General features: G+C 30.2%; 1 protein-coding gene across 3 annotated transcripts in view; it reads right to left on the reverse strand.

Annotated features, from left to right (window-relative positions):
- Positions 1-17,023, reverse strand: part of LOC115875802 — a 165,754-nt gene that overhangs the window by 55,911 nt on the left and 92,820 nt on the right. For all 3 annotated transcript variants that reach the window (XM_030891314.1, XM_030891313.1, XM_030891312.1), the window contains exon 4: positions 2,775-2,861. In XM_030891314.1, coding sequence (XP_030747174.1) covers positions 2,775-2,861 — 87 coding nt within the window. The remainder of the gene's footprint in view (positions 1-2,774; positions 2,862-17,023) is intronic.

Here is a 17,023-nt window from a genome sequence, read left to right on the forward strand (position 1 = left end):
TGTAATAATATACAGAGTGTTCCGTTAAAAAAAATACAACTTTGATATTTTTTACTTATTTGGGACACTCTGTATCTTGTAAAATTATTTTTAAATTGTACCTCTAATAGTCCTTCATCGAACCCAAAACTTACAATTTGTAAAAATCTCATTGTTTAGCTACAATACTCCGTGTCGTATGTGGTGAACAACCCTGTATATCTACTTTAATTCGTAAATTCATTTTATTATAAACTTTAGCATTAGGCTTATTATACAGGGTTAATCAAAGAGTTGTTTTATACCCTATATTTAAAACACCCTCTGCAATAATTTCGTGAGCAAATTTTCCTAAAACATTATTTTTCGTTCAGAACCGTATCTCCTGAATATTTTGTTTTCTGGCTCATGTCAACAATATGCCTTGGTTAAATTTTAATGGCAAAATGAGCTTGCCACATACATTTTTCAATTTTTTCAATTAATGTTACTTTTTGATGTTATTATTTATAATGACGAGGTGGCTTTGGTGATCATTTGTTTTGTACGATTGAATATTGTTCTTAGTAACGAAAATTATGCAAAACTCATTGATCTTGTCGAAGATGGCTAAAATTATCAATATTCGCTTGGCCCTTGAAGAACAATGGTAAAACATAACGCAATATATTTGCAGCATTCCAGTCGATTCTAGTAAAAATTCAAATTTTTATATGACGATTTTATACTTTATTTATGGTAATTATACTAAGGGTCGGCATTTCTGGTCTTGGGTGCCGGTTTTCATGTGTACCAAGAGTACGGTCAACACGCTTAGTAAAATAAGATGTACTGAATAAAGACAGAAGGCGAGTATTTTCCAAGCGCATGGAATGTAGCGTCAGATTAAGTAGTTATGTAATAAATACCTCGTATTTTTGCTCACTCCGACTTACTAGATTGCCATAACCACTCACTCCTATACATGTAAACGCCGACCCAAAGGTTTGCTTGCCAACGGGGTATGATAGTTCTTATATTTATGGTAGTTATGATGGTTATTTTATAATCTATTTATGGTAGTTATGATGGTTATTTTATAATCTATTTCTGGTAGGTATGTTACCTGTTATTACCTTTGAGTGTCGATGGTAAAAACTAAAAAAGAGCATATTTAAAGTTACTTTTTGATCTACCCTGTATAATCTTTCTTTTTTTTTCTTTTACAATCTGTGAAAACTATACTAATTACCCTAATTATAATATAGTGATAAATCATACTTATAGCCACATAGGTATAGACATTTTTTATACTTATAATTATGTAGTTTTTTGAAGCATAAAATTTATAGCAATGTTAAAGAGAGGCATTATAAATAATCACCCTGTACCTTTTAGTATTTAACCCCCTGTTATTTTTTTGATTAAATTAGTTTTTTTAGTTGAATTGTAGTCATGTACTCAAAGACAACTGTATTTTGTATATTATATTTAATTTCATCTTTTAGAATATATATTTTACTAAGAAATTTTAAAATTCACACCCTATGTATTGAAATAAATACCTGGCAGTAGCGTTAAAAAATTAAATATTTAAGTTTAACATAAATAAATCATTTGTTTTCAAGTATTAAGAACAATACTATTTTTGTCCTTTATTCCCTATCCTAATGCAACACTGTGCGACGTCTATAGACAGTTATCAATCGGGGGAGGCAATACAAAGTATTATAGTATTTTTTACAAGTTTTTTTTTGTTTGTTTACTTATTTATTATAGTTATTTTTTATTTAATATCCTTGGTTGTTAGTTTTATACTAATATTTATTAAAACCAAGCCTGTACCGTTACTTTTTAACGTTTTTTAAATTTTATTATAGAATACTAATTAATGACAATATGACATTAGAAAATAATCACCAAATCCACCTCGTGATATTAAAAAATAACATCATAACAGTTAAAAAAATTGCAAATTGTTGGTGGCCAGTTCATAAAAATTAACCAAGGCATGTGTTAACATGAGTCAAAAAACAAAATGCTAGGAGACATGGTTTTGGTCGAAAAATAATGTTTTAGGAAAAATTACTCACAAAATTATTGCAAAGGGTGTTTTAAATTTATGTTAAAAAACAACCCTTCAATTAACCCTGTATAATAAGCCAAATACCAAAGTATATAAAAAAACTGAGTTAATGAATTAAAGTTGATAAATTTATATTATACAATTTGCTAAAAAAATAATGAAAATAGGGCTAAAAGTTAAAAAAAATGTAACAATTTTTTTGCATATGAATGTGTTTATAGAGCTACAAAATATAATGGATATACAATATAAATTTGTGAACCAGTTATACTGGGGGTTATACAGTGTGTCCCAGAAATAAGTGCAAGTATTTTAAGGGGTAGATCTTGATAAAAGAAACCTATTTTCTGTTTATCGTTTTTCAAATAAGTCCAAAATAACGGAGTTAATTCACTTTGAAAATTTCCAAAAAGAAAGATTTTTTGCTAAAATTTTGAAAACTACTGGATCTTTTCTGGATTTTCTTTCTTGTAAATTTAGTCTACTACCTATGTTGTCAGATTATAAAGAAATTATTTTTTTTAAATAAAAACTAAAAAAAATACTAAAAAAATTGTTAAAAAATTCCGAATTTACTAGGCGTGTTTCTGGGGTTGAAATATACTACCAGTTAAAATACTTGCACTTATTTCTGGAACACCCTGTATATTAGGGGCTGTTCTAGTGGAGAATTACTGCTTATTATGCTAAATAATTTATGTTTCAATTTAAGAAATAAAAATCGACTTACCACATATCCTATGGGAGCAACTACGTTTGGACAGGCAGCTGACCATTTAATGTCAATACAGGGTTGCACTTTTGGCTCAAAGTCTACCTAAGCAAATAGAAAATAACACTGTAATAATAATTTTCCCATTTTCAAAAAATACCGCCCCAAAATTTCATATTTTTGCAATAGATTTTTTAGAAAACTTAAATACATCCAGAGATCCATTTATCCAGTTTACATACGTTTATTATACATCCAGTTTAAGATTTTAAAACCGCAAAAAATATCGACCAACGACGAAAGAGAGTTTCATTTTAAACAAGCAGTGATTCTCTATCCCCACATCTACTTGAGCCAAATAAAATGAACTTTTCCTAGCTGCAGAGAATGGAACATGCCGGTCAAAGAGTCTATGTTCTCTATCTCCCTAACGGCAAGTCGCCAACTCATCGATTTTGCATTAGAGGCAGTTTAAGGGCTCCTCCCTCATCCCCAACTTTACCGGGACTCTCCCTGGGGCTAAAATACGATCATATGCGACAGAAGCAGGGCTGAAATGTGATTGGTATAGTCGAGCAGAGCGATTTAGCATACCTTAGTTCACTTAAGACGGTACACCGACGATTTAAACTATGATTTTGGTAGTTTTGAGTGGTCTGAACCGTAAAATACAGAGACACTCTCCAACATTGTATTATTGAAGGGAACATAAATTATTAAATGCCATTAATCTAAGGAAAATCTACAAAGTGTCTCTTAGTGTTAAGTAACTGCATGTATTTTAACTAGTAGCACAGTTCCACCCTCGGTTCCACCTGAGAAACAGGTCCACGAGTTAATATTTTTAATACATTTTAAGAAAAAATAACTTTTTTAAAAACAAGCTTTATTTAAATACACTAAAAAGAAAAAATACAGCTTTTTCTTTAAAACTTTAATTATGAACTTATAAACGTCATTATACAATTTTAATATTATATAAAAGCTTGTCGCGAGATTTGAATCTACAGTTGCACACATAAAAATCTGGTACGACAACTTGTAATTCCTGGTCTAGTGGTCTATCATAACAAAAACTTTCAAAATGAGACAGGGTAGACCCAGGTTTTAGATTGTCATGTATATTGTATATACTTCAGGTATCAGGTATATTATTTATGTCACTCATCAATCAAAACACATCTAATAGTCTAGGAGATGAGTATTTTTTAGCTTTGTACACTGACAAGCATTAACAACTCAGACAATTTGTGGATGTAAACGTACCAAAATTTTGTTAGTTTTAATCTCGGTTTTAATGCATTGAAAATATGGTATGTCAAAATTGTGTACTTACTGGTATGTATTTGATCCAGTAATTTAATTTACTTGTTTATCGATGTAGAGAAATCTCGCGACAAGCTTATATATAATATTAAAATTGTGTAATGACGTTAAAAGTTCATAATAAAAGTTTTAAAGAAAAAGTTTATTTTTTTCTTTTTAGTGTATTTAAATAAAGCTTGTTTTAAAAAAGTTTTTTTTTTATTTATTTTTTACTTTTTAGTTATGCTGGTTTCTCAGTCTTTATGACCTTAATATATTATAATCGAGGACTACAAAAACCCCGGAACACCAAAATTTTAACAGTAACAGCTGTCAACTTTGACAGCTCTCGAACTCACACACGCCACACACCATGCCCTAGACACTCAATGGTAATTTTATAGAATTACAAATATAGTTTCTTCCGCATCGCCAGACGGCGCAAAAGATATTAAAGTACAGGTTTCTAATTTATATATGAAGATGACATGACAATCTCTATGTTAAGTACTGTCTATGGTCTAGTTTTTGTTTAGTTGACAAAATGTTGGTGATCCGTCAAGTTATTTTTAAATCATTATTTAAATAATTATTAATTCAGATATTCCTGATTTGTAGGAAAGTTCAGTGATTTGTATTTATAGTTTGTGTTTTTATTGGTTTGTGCGTTCTGATATTTACAGCCGATCATCATTTTCGTGTTAGATACTAAACTTTTTTATTAAAGTCATTTTGACAATTTAGAAATGATAAATTTATGAACCAAATAAAAAAATAAATCAAAAATAAGTAAGTACATAGTTGGTAATATATAGTATTTTTAGTAGTACAGTTAATTAGTAGTCTATAATATGTTTACTATGTATATTATAATTTAGTTGTTAAATTAAAAAAAAAAAATAGGCGCTATGTGATCTATTGTTGGTGTTTAAAATGTACCTATGTATTCATAATTTTAATTTTGTTTTAATTATTTTACACTTCTAATGATCTAATAAAACATAAAATGTAGTAAAAAACTATATATTTATTATTTTATATTTTACAAGGAATAATTTTGCGCTTGAATAACGTTACCGTTTTAGTTAGCGTTAATAAATAACGGAACGCTAAAATTATGTTACGCCAAAACTCTCCATTAGTTTCTTCCGGATTACCAGGTGGCTCTAAATGACGGACCCATTTGTTTTATATCAGTGTCCAATCTATCTCTAGTACGTGACTTTAGTCTATGCCACACACTTAAACTCAATTTATTTTCTTAAATAACTTCCTATGGGCATCCTAATAATATGTATATCGATTTGCATTAAAAAAAGAGACACAGCTGTCAAATTTCATAGTTCAAATGTGAGACAAATAAAATGAAAACCGACTATGGGGTAAGTCCAATATATCGATTTTTATCATAATAGGTTGACTTTGAAATTTTGACATGTCATTAAACTGTCATTTTTTCAAGATGGCCGCCTATATATTTTTTTTCATATGTATATACCGACAATATACCTATATATATATAATTTCAACTCGATCCATTCATAAATAGAATTTTAAAAAATCAGAAACCTCAAAAATGCAGCCATTTTGGCCGCCATTTTGACATCTGTCAAAAATTCGGGTCATGCCTTCCAAAAAATTGTATTGTCATCGGGACTGAACCTACATGCCAAATTTCAATTTCCTACAATGAAAGGAGTGGTTCTAATTTAGCTTACAAGATTTGCCCCGAACAAACATACACACATAGATTGATAGTTACATACAAAGCAATTTAAATAAAACCTTTTAATTTTCATTGTTATTTTGTTGAAAAAAAAACAGTTTAGTTCAGATTCATTCAGAAATTTATTTGCCTCGCAGCACTGCAATATTGCCATCTCCAACCTTACCCATTTTCTGCATATTCGTGTGTTTATAATTCACAATAATTTTAATTTTATTCGCAATAATTATGCAGGGTTGTTCACCACATACGACACCGAGTATTAATAATTGTAGCTAAACGATTAGCTTTTACAAATTGTAAGTTTTATGTTCGTTGAAGGACTATTAGAGCTACAATTTAAAAATATTTTTACAAGATACAGAGTGTCCTAAATGAATAAAAAAATATTAAAGTTGTATTTTTTAAGTGGAACACCCTATATATTATTACATTTTTAGTTTCTACGATTAAAATAAAGGTAAATTTGATTAAGGTTTACCGCATTTTAATCTTACCGTTTTTGAAATATTTACGTTTTTGTGAAAATACAGTAAAATTTTAATGTTTCATTTCTCTAGGCGCATTTAAGTTTTTTAAACCCAAATATTGTAATGAACTTTTTCTATTTACTAAATTTTGTGCTGCAATAATAAAAATTATACTACCTTAGACAGGGGAGAAATTTTATTTTAAATAATTACTTGCTTTAAACGGCAACAACTTCTTTAATTTAAATGGAACATCCTGTATATTTTACGAGAATCAGATGCACAATTTAATTGTCTATCAAATTGTATTATACCATTTTTTACTTATCTCTTCAAGTTTTCGTAGAAAATACATTTTCTTAATTTAAATTTCGCGCTGGGGATTCAGGTGGTAAATCTGATGCTGTCAAAAATCAATCGTGGAAATGGACAATTATTTTTATTTTTAAATTATGGAAAAACGTCAGACTCTAATCCATTTTAATTGTGTAGAAGAGATAAAACAAATTAAAATAAATTTATAAAATACTATAAGCGATACCAATTAAACTTTTAATTACGTAGTCGAGGGCGCGCTTTTTAAATTAATTGTTGCCAACCAGGGACATATTCGGCGCCTGGCTGACTAACTGGAATTTAAATTTCCCGCTGGGGATTCAGGTGGTAACTCTGCTGTAAAAAATGTGAAGTTGCCGCATTTATTTATTTATTTCCTGACATTGTCATTCGTTTTGACACAGTTTTGTATTACAAGTTTTTGGTTTAAATAAGTTGTTTAAGCTTGAAAATTAAATTATTATTAATTGTGCCTGTGTCACTTTTTAAAATCTACCTAGGTCTATATAAATAACGTGGCAAATGGAAGAAATTTGTTATTATAGTATTTTTTAGTCAGTTAACATTTTTTGTATTGCATTTTAATAAATTATTTCCATTATTATTAAACTTATATTTCATTACTAACGTTCCAGCATTAATAAATATCACTATCAATCGCCTTGTATATTATTAATTTTAAAGGTAATTAAAGTTATTTTCTTAGTTAACATTATAAGTTAGTGTATATTAAAAATGTATATGTTTTGTAATAATATACTTAAAACTATTTTAATAGCCAAATGAATAATTAATATAAGTGTATCTAACAAGAAAAGAAGAATAGAAAGAAACACATACTGCATTAATTATACACAGTAAAAAGAATGGGATGCCAATTCAAGTCTTTTTGAATCTGGCAACTGTGCATATTTAGCCGAGCTACAAGGCAGTCGACGAGCCATCGATCCAAAACCGAAAGTTCAAAATTTCTAATTATATTCTGATTATGATATTGTCGCGCCATCTAGTATTCTATTTGTGCAATTTTAACTCTTTCATTTCGAGAATTTTTCTGTTGCGTAGCTAGATATTCTGTGCTACTAGTTATTATTACTATTAGTTCAACCCACAGCAATTTCAAATAAAAAAATAATCGTATTTAAAATAATTACAAAAAAACTAATTTTTAAAAGTGTTAACATCCTGTAACTCCAAAACTATGCATTTCTATACCCATGTTTATAGGAACTTTTTTAATATTTTTTGATGAGGAATGAATGGGTACTTATTTGGTTTAAATAAGTTGTTTAAGCTTGTTTACTAGCAGACCTTGCAGTCGAACATTATTCTTTTTAGAACCTCTTTTAGTGCGAAGTGGTACAAAATAGTTTAATAGCCGCAAAAAACTCATCGTAAATTTATTAGAATATTTTAAACGGAAAAGCGTTAGAAATTGCCCTTTATTTCTCTTAAGTGCTGTTAAAAAGGTGAGTTTTAGTGATGTAAAAATAACTCTTTATACTAAGAGCTGGCAAAGGTTAATCTTGGGTCAAGATTTCCGTATGTAAGAAGAGTATAATGCGTTTATAATGTACTGAACAAAGAGAGAACAGTAAATACGTTGCCAAACGTACGAAATAGGCCGAGACATTGCGCACATTGCTAAGAGGCGTGGAAGGGGATATAGCAGATTTGTCGCAGTACACCGGTCGACCAAATCAGTTCCTCTGTCAGTAAAAAAGGGAAAAAGTCAGTTAAAGTTCTAAGGAAAGGTGTACATCATGCGTTCAGCTTCACGATTTAATTACGTCTCGCGATATTTTATTTGTTTATTTAGTAACGAGTCGTTGTAATTTTCCCTATAGCTTGAAAATTTTTAAGTGCAAGTTAGAAACACTTGCATTTTTGGTAAAAAAAGTGGAATTGAGTGGGTGTTCGACAGTGGTCGCGCTATTAGAACTCTGAATTCAAAATGAATCGATATCTCAAAATCTATTAAAAATAATTGATTGTAGTTTTTTCAAAGGCTTTCTTAACATTTATGCTATATTTTCTTTGCAGAAAGTATGTGAAAATCTTTATAAATAAAAAAGTTACACGATTGCTGAAAATTATATTGATATCCTTATAATTCCATTTCAGATGCTCAGAAACATATATAATTATTTTATCTAGTTATCTATTCGAACAAAAAGTTGTTTAAATATAAGCGGTTTGCGATGATGATTTTACTTTACCTGATAGGGAAAGGCGTACCGGCAACGCCGCAACAGCACACCGTCGCATTTCTCTCACTCCGACTTAATAAGATCCTTTACCACACATGTAAGCGACCCAAAAGTAACATTTGCCAGCACAGAATATTTATAATTAATTTATTTTTGTTTCTTAAAATATTTTGATTAAAAGAAAATATATAAAACGTTGTGTCGGCCCTTGGTGTCGGCCAAGCTTAATCATGTGACTAAAAGTTTATTTATTTTATTTATTGTTATACTCTGGCTGTATCTCAGAAACTACTTATCGTATAGCTTTGGGAAAAAATTCTAATAAGTAAATCGACCAAGAGAAATCGCTGAAAATTATTTTCAAGTTCGAAATATGTCCGCTAGGGGGCGTTTCTCTAATAGCCTATCATAAAACAGGGTTTTTCTCAAAAATATGCAGGTGAGCAGGTATTTTAAATATTACTATTATAATAATCGAGACATTTGTATTTTTTTATATAGAGTATTTTGCTCTATCTCATAAAATAAAGTGGTGGGGAAAGGTTAATCTTGCTTTTATTAAAATAAGGATAACTCTGGTTTAGGTTAGCCGATTTAAAAAACTAGGGCTCGTTTAAAAGAGGTTTTCTTCCTTAATGATCTCCAGTATAAATTTTGTTTCCATAATTTTTTTTGTGGTAGCTAAAGGGCGCTGTTTGACATCATAACATATATTACGCTTTTGAATAAAAAATTTAAATAGGAGGCTATATTTTTTTGCACCGTTAAATAGAGCACAAAATTTCCAAAATATTGGAGCAAACCGCAACTTTCTATCTTCTCTCTAACGGGAGATATTAAGAAATTTTGTGCTCTATTTAACGGTGCAAAAGAAATATAGCCTCCTATTTAAATTTTTTTATGCAAAAGCGCAATATCTGTTATGATATCAAACAGAGCCCTCTAGCTACCACGAAAAAAAATATGGAAACAACATTTATACTTATGATCATTAAGAAAGAAAAGCTATTTTAAACGAGCCCTAGTTTGTTTAAATCGGCTGACCCAAACCAGATGAGTTATCCTTATTTTAATGAAAGCAAGTTGAACCTTCTGCCACCACTTTATTTTATGAGACAGAGCATAATACTTTATATCAAAAAAATTACACATTTCTTGATGATTACAATAGTAATATTTAAAATACCTGTTCACCTGTATATTTTTGAGAAAACCCCTGTTTTCTGATTGGATATCAGAGAAATGCCCCCTAGCGGACATTTTTCGACCTTGAAAATAATTTCCAGCGATTTCTCCTGGTCGATTTACTTATTAGAATAGGTAGTTTCTGAGATACAGCCGGCGTCCATTCTTAGTTGGCCACCCGGTACAAATTCTCTAGTCTATAAAATATGGATCCCCTTTAATGTATCCAGAAAAAAAACTGTTTATCCTCATAGGGTGCATCGTGTTTCTCTAGTTCGTTCGATGATCTTCTCAAGCGAATCCGCACCTTTAGTACGCCACGTTAACACGGACGATTTGAGTGTTTGATAACTAAATATGTCTTCATTTGGGTTGAAACTTTACACATTATCCCATTCAGGCTTGCTACCAAACTTACTGTTAAAAGATATGTCTGTGTTTAAGCGATGCTCTTATTGAATTAGGAAACAGCGTTGTGGGTATGCTTAGAATAAGAGAAAATAATCATAAAACAGTGAATAAATCATGAAAACTTTTCAAATAATAAATATATTTTTTAAGAACATCAATCAGTAAACTCACACAAATAATATAAATAAACATATCTTACCGTACAGAACGATTCAAGATATGCAACCCAGATATAAACAGAAAAATAGTAAGTTCCTTAAAAAATAATATGAACCGTGATTGTACAGAGGGTGGACCATTTTGGTTGTTTCTATAGGGTATCTGAAAAACCGTGAGAAATATTCAAATTTGCATAGTGTAGTCCCGGATGCTTTTTTGAGAAAATCAAAATGACGCAAACGGATCATGGCTATCCTGGTCGGTTTCGAGGTTCCAGAGGTATTCTCAAATTTTGGACTTTTTAAAGATGTTTAAAATTTGTTTACTTCAGCAATTACGTAAAAATGAATTAAACATTCTAAAGGCACTTTTCTCTGTAGAATGCAGCGGAGTTTAATTCATTTGCTTCATCAACTATGCTTATGATGTCAAATCTTGAAAAACGGATTATATTAAGTTTGTGAAAAAATAGAACTAAAAATAAACAAACGGTTTGTTTACATATTGCATTTATATGCTGGGTCAAAATAAATTAATGTATAAACTGTTATAACATATTGGTTACTCCATCTTTTATACATATAGTTCGTGTCAAATAAACTTTTAGTCACGTGATTAAGCTTGACCGGCACAGCGCTGCCCACTTTTCCATATTTTCCTTTAATCAAAATATTTTAGGAAACAAACATAAATTAATTATAAATATATAAATAGTTATTATTTTACATAAACAATACTCATATCTCCTTAACAGCACTTAAGAGACATAAAGGGCCATTACTACCGCTTTCCCGTTCAAAATATTCTAATAAAGTTGCAATGAGTTGTTTACCTCTATTAAACTATCTTGTACACTTCGCACTAAGGGCTCGAACTCACTGACGACCAGGTCGCAACGACCTGGCCGTCGCGTCGGCTGGCCGGATGCATTGCGTTTATAGCTGCGGCCAGATGAACGACCAGTTTCAACAGAGTTGTCAGATCTAACGATTTTTTACGTTTTACCAATTAGAAAATATTGTTTCAGAAAGAATTAAGTTTCAGAAATGTTAAAATATCCGAGTTAACTAAAAAGCGAAGTTGCTATTCATGAGCTTATTAAATGTTCTAACATTAAATAATGCCTTTAAAATATTCTTGGATTTTTCGTTAATAAATACTTAACTGGTGTGGTATGGAGTAAGTAAAATCTCCAACACCGACTACACGATAACGGCGTTATTTCAATGTTTTTCAAATCCGCAATGCCTGCTATTCCATCAGTCGTTTCATAACAGAATAATCTACATCCTGCGTCTATATAATTTAATATGTATAGAGTGAGACATGTTAACTCGTGAGATTTTCAGCATTATATCAATAAAGAGCAAAAACAGTATTGTTTCTAAAGGTGCGTCCAGGCTTGAGCATTTTAGCCCGAACGAACCGAGCGCGCACGAACAAGCAGAACAAATAGGCCGAACAAAAAGCATTGTGTACGCGCGACCGCCAAAAAGGGAGATATTCTGTTTCTTTTTCTACTGATATGGACTTCTACTGATGGCTCTTATCGACTTTAGAAGTAAACATATTAGGGCCATCGCAAAAAATGGTCCTCAGACATTAGCTCTAAATAAAAGCAGGTAGAAAGTTTAGCTTCCAGTTATTTCAATGTTTACAATATAAATTCCTCTTTTTTATTGTTACTGAGAATCTACAACAGTAAATACTTCTATTTTTATGAATGTTTAAGTTACCTTTACTCTTTTTTTTTAAATAATGTACCTAGTAGAAATATAGTCTAATGGGACCCTGTTTGAAAAACGTTAAATTAAATATAGTATTTAAAATACAGTTGTTCTCCTTGTACATGACTACAATATAACTAATAAAACTAATTTAATAAAAAAACAAGCGGTTGCAGAAAAACTTTAAATATGATTTTTTTATTTTTTAACATCGAAGTTATAATAACAACAAACTCGAAGGTATAATAACAGGTATCATACCAACCATAAATAGAGTATGTTCTATAAAAATGTTTTGAATTTTTAATAGAATCGACCCTTGATAAAATCCAGTCTGTATACTATTTCTTTGGATTTTCTGCACGTGTGCAAAAACTACACTAAAACACTATACCTTATAGAAAATAAAATATTGTGCGTTGAATTTGAGGGATTTCATCTGAAAAATTATTAATTTGGAAGAAAACCGGCAACAAGCGGCAGAAAATAATAATATTTTAGTGCAGTCTACTGGTCGCAACGACCAACGGACGGCCAGGACGTTAGTGTGCGCGGTATCATTTGATTTAATGGTTTTAGAGGTAGCAGCGGCCTGGCCGGTGCGACCTGGTCGTCAGTGTGTTCGAGTCCTAAAAGAGGTTCTAAAAAGAACAATGTTCGACTACAAGGTCTGCTAGTAAACATTTTTAAGCTTAAAGTATCCCAACACTGTTTATTTAAACCAAAAACCCGTTATATAAAAATAAAGTGTCAAAACGAATGTCAGGAAATAAATAAATAAATGTGGCAACTTGACATTTTTACAGCTACCACCAGAATCCCCAGTGCAAAATTTAAATTCCAGTTCGTCAGCCCGTCGCCGAATATGCTCATGGTTGGCAACAATGAATTTTAAAATCGCGCCCTCGATTACGTAACTAAAAGTTTAATTGACATCAAATATATCTATGTCACACAATAAAGAATTTTTGCTAGTTTTCTTATAATAATTCCCGTTTATTTTTTGAGCGGTTTGGCTCACTATGTCGGGCCGTTATTTTTAAAGGGGCGTAGTCCTAAGGGGCTTAGCAGGGCTCCGCTGCTGGCACCCTAATGGAAAATCGATGTCGGAATCGTCTTAGTCGTCATAAAGACCGTATTAGGTCGGATATTTAGGAATTTGCTCGGGCCGGATATTTTTATTAATGCGATCTGACAAAATTCAACCTGATTGGAGGGATGATAAAGGACAGAAAGGAGATTTAATGGGTCGAGAAGAGCTAGAATTATATAGACGTAGAGAAAATATTTAATAGAAACAAATTTAAACAAGAACTGAATGAAAATATTTATAAATTAGTTGCCGGATAATATTAGGTTTGTTCCAACCCTAGACCCTCATATATACTTATGTGGATAAGTAAATCACTATGAAAACTGTCGCAAACATATCAACGACTTTCGTTTATCTTTTTTTTGTTGCACACGTGGTGCTTCTACTTTTCTATCCTTGTCGAGGATCTATCGCCCGCGCGCCAAATTTGAACATTAATTTTAAAAATTTAATTTCTAAAATGCTTATATTTGAACATTAAATTGAATGTTTACTGTCACAAAAGTTATTAATTATATAAAAAATACATTTAGCCACTCTTAGAAAATCTTATCTTAGGAAATCTAACCAGAAAGTATACATGTGGCTTAATATAAATAAAAGAACAACTGAATACTTTACTTGCCTATGCAAATATAATTCGGGGACCTTTATATTAGAATTTTCACACACCAAACACTTTCTAGTCATTTTTACGCGTCCAACAAAAAAAAAATACCGGGTGCGTCTCAAAAGTGGCTCACCCCTACAACTTTTTTATTTTTTTAGATGAAAAAACGAGATTTGGTATGTTAGTTTATGACGTAAATTAGGATTGATTGACGTGTTCAATTGTTTTTGGTTACTTCCTGTTTGACCGGAAATGACTACAACTTTTGATTTTTAAATGGCATTTTCGGTATTTTTTTTTCCTTTATTCGATAGAAAATGACATTCTGAATAGAATGACATATCATATATCAACTTTTGACATTTTGCATTAAAAAAATCGTGTTTTAAATTTCAATCTAGAGTGCCATGGCTATGTTACTTAAACACAAAGTACAAAAATATATTATTAGACTGATATTAAGCGCCAATTTCAACGAGTATACAAATTGTTACTCGATTACTTACAAGGTATTACTTTTTATATTATTTGCAAAGTTTGAAATTGATTAAAAAATTATTTGTAATGTTTGAAAAAAAATTTACTCCTTACAAAATACACTACTGTTCGGTAATAGTATTAAGTCGAGAATGAAATTAGTATTATTTATTGTCAAGGTGCAAAACACTTACTGCAGGTCGAGATGTCGATATAAATTTGGAAAGAACTAGAAGATAAATTGATGAAGGCAGAAGTTATCTTGATACTGTTTCAAAAAGATATAGAACAGCATATTTTCTGACAACGATTTGAAGATATAGTCTAACATCAAAAGAACCTTTTTCTGCACTAAAAGTTGCGAATGAAATGTATTCGAACAGCGTTTTTTTTTCACTTGTACATAAATTTCAAAATAAATTCCTGACCTTTAGAAGTATAATGGATTCACACGAAATTACTTCAAAAATCGGTCCAACATTTTAATTAATGAATAGATAGTATGTAGTAGGTGTATGTGTTATACAAATCATTTTTTATATAGTTTTATAACATTTACAATTATTTCTCGATTTATTAATGTATTTAAACGTTACAATAGCAAATGTAACATTTTATTTAATGAATAGATATTGGATATATCTGTTATAGAAATATTTTCTAGGACACATTTTTATAACTTTTACAGTTATTTTTCGATTTATTGTAAAGTTTTAAAAAAGTTGATTTTTTTATTTAAATCACATGATTAAAATTAAAAAAATCACTTGATTTAAATCATGCCAACCCTGCTTTATAGTTAATAGTACAAGAAGCTGGCGATTTAAAAAAACAAATCTTAGCCTAGTCCAGAACTAAATGAACTGGAAAAACTAATTAACGAATTAATAAATAGTTCATACTATAATGCGTACAAATTCGATTAATTAATAATATCGGATACTAATTAATCAGTCCTAATTATCATACTAGAACGGTATAAATTCCTGTTTTAGAACAAACCCACTAATAGAAGAAGACGAGATTATGGCTCAATTTTACATTTACTGATAAGATTTCTATACAAACATATTTGTTGTTCTATATTACTCCTTTTCTTATAAGTATAAGAATAGTTTTCAGATATTTTGACCCAGACAACTATATTTAGAAATGTTACAACCTTTCTACGAGTATATATAGAAATGTCACAACGGTTAACACACTTGCTTAATAAATGTTTAAATAATTTGGATAGATTGAGGTTTAACTGAATAAATAATGGCTATTTTGTCTTCGACCAAATGTCATCGGTAGCTACTACGTATATTTACTCCATTTTATAAATTAATAGCTATTGGAAACTAAAGTAATATCTAATTATAAATATCTAACTGCATGAAATTGTTGAAACAAGAAACAGCCATTAGGACATAAAGAGAAAACATGTGGAGTTGTGATGGAATTGAGAGATATAAAAATTATCATAATTCATTTATTTCAAATGGAAACCCATTTTTTTATTTCACTAGTGAAAACGTTTTTCAATTCGTTACTTTTTGATTATACATGTTCCTATGCTAAAATTAATCGTTTTTAAGTTATTTAAGATTTATATAGTTTTAAAGTGATTTTTTTCTTGATTGACATTAAGTATCAAACCATCAGGCAATTTATTTCCCTCTGTCAAAAAAACTAATTATTTGAATTACGTACCTATATTATAAATACTGATACTAAAACTTTATAAAGTGGATTTATAAAAATACGTCTCGTATTTTACTGATCTCCAATGGCAATATGACATGGCTATATTATAGTTTTATGGATATAGTTTTACATATTTATTTTATGGATATAGTTTTACATGGCTTGACGTTTCAAGTCATAGGCTACTGTTTAAAAACCAGAAAAATGTACGCTTTAAAACTTAATCTTAAATAACTTAAAAAAGATTTATTTTAGATATAGGAACATGTATAATGAAAAGTAACAAATTTAAAAGTCTTTCCACTAGTGACATAAAAAAAGTAGGTTTCCATTTGAAAAAAAATGATTTATGATTGTTTTTTAATCTCTTAATTCCATAGCAGCTACAGTCGATATTATATGACATTCAAACAAGTTATTTTTTGAAATAGATAGCCACATGTCTTCTCTTTATGTCCCAGAGGCTGTGGTAATCAGTAAATTTGACGTTTAAGCTATACAATTTTTTTACAGGCGGTTTTTTTCCCAAAAATTTTAAATATTTTTTTTCTCAAAAACGATTAATGTTGGCATAGAGTGTTTGATATCAAAATTCATAAAATTTTACAGAGAATTTAGGTATGTAATAAAAAATTGGGGTCCCATTTAAAATAAGAAAGTTGATGTCAACTTCCGGTATTTCCGGAAATGCCGCCATATTGAAAATATCTTTAATCGATAGATCTCATTGTGAAACAATGATGTGCAAAAAATCTCCGATCTAGATATTGTAGTTCTCTAGAAACTTCTAATGTACGCTCAGACTGAGACACCCTGTATACAGGGTGGTCCGAACTGTATTCCGGAAACTTCGGCTGCATATTTTACTG

The sequence above is a fragment of the Sitophilus oryzae genome, unplaced genomic scaffold (genome assembly GCF_002938485.1).
Source record: "Sitophilus oryzae breed Bouriz unplaced genomic scaffold, Soryzae_2.0 scaffold_1396_pilon_pilon, whole genome shotgun sequence".
In the NCBI taxonomy this organism is placed as follows: domain Eukaryota; kingdom Metazoa; phylum Arthropoda; class Insecta; order Coleoptera; family Curculionidae; genus Sitophilus; species Sitophilus oryzae.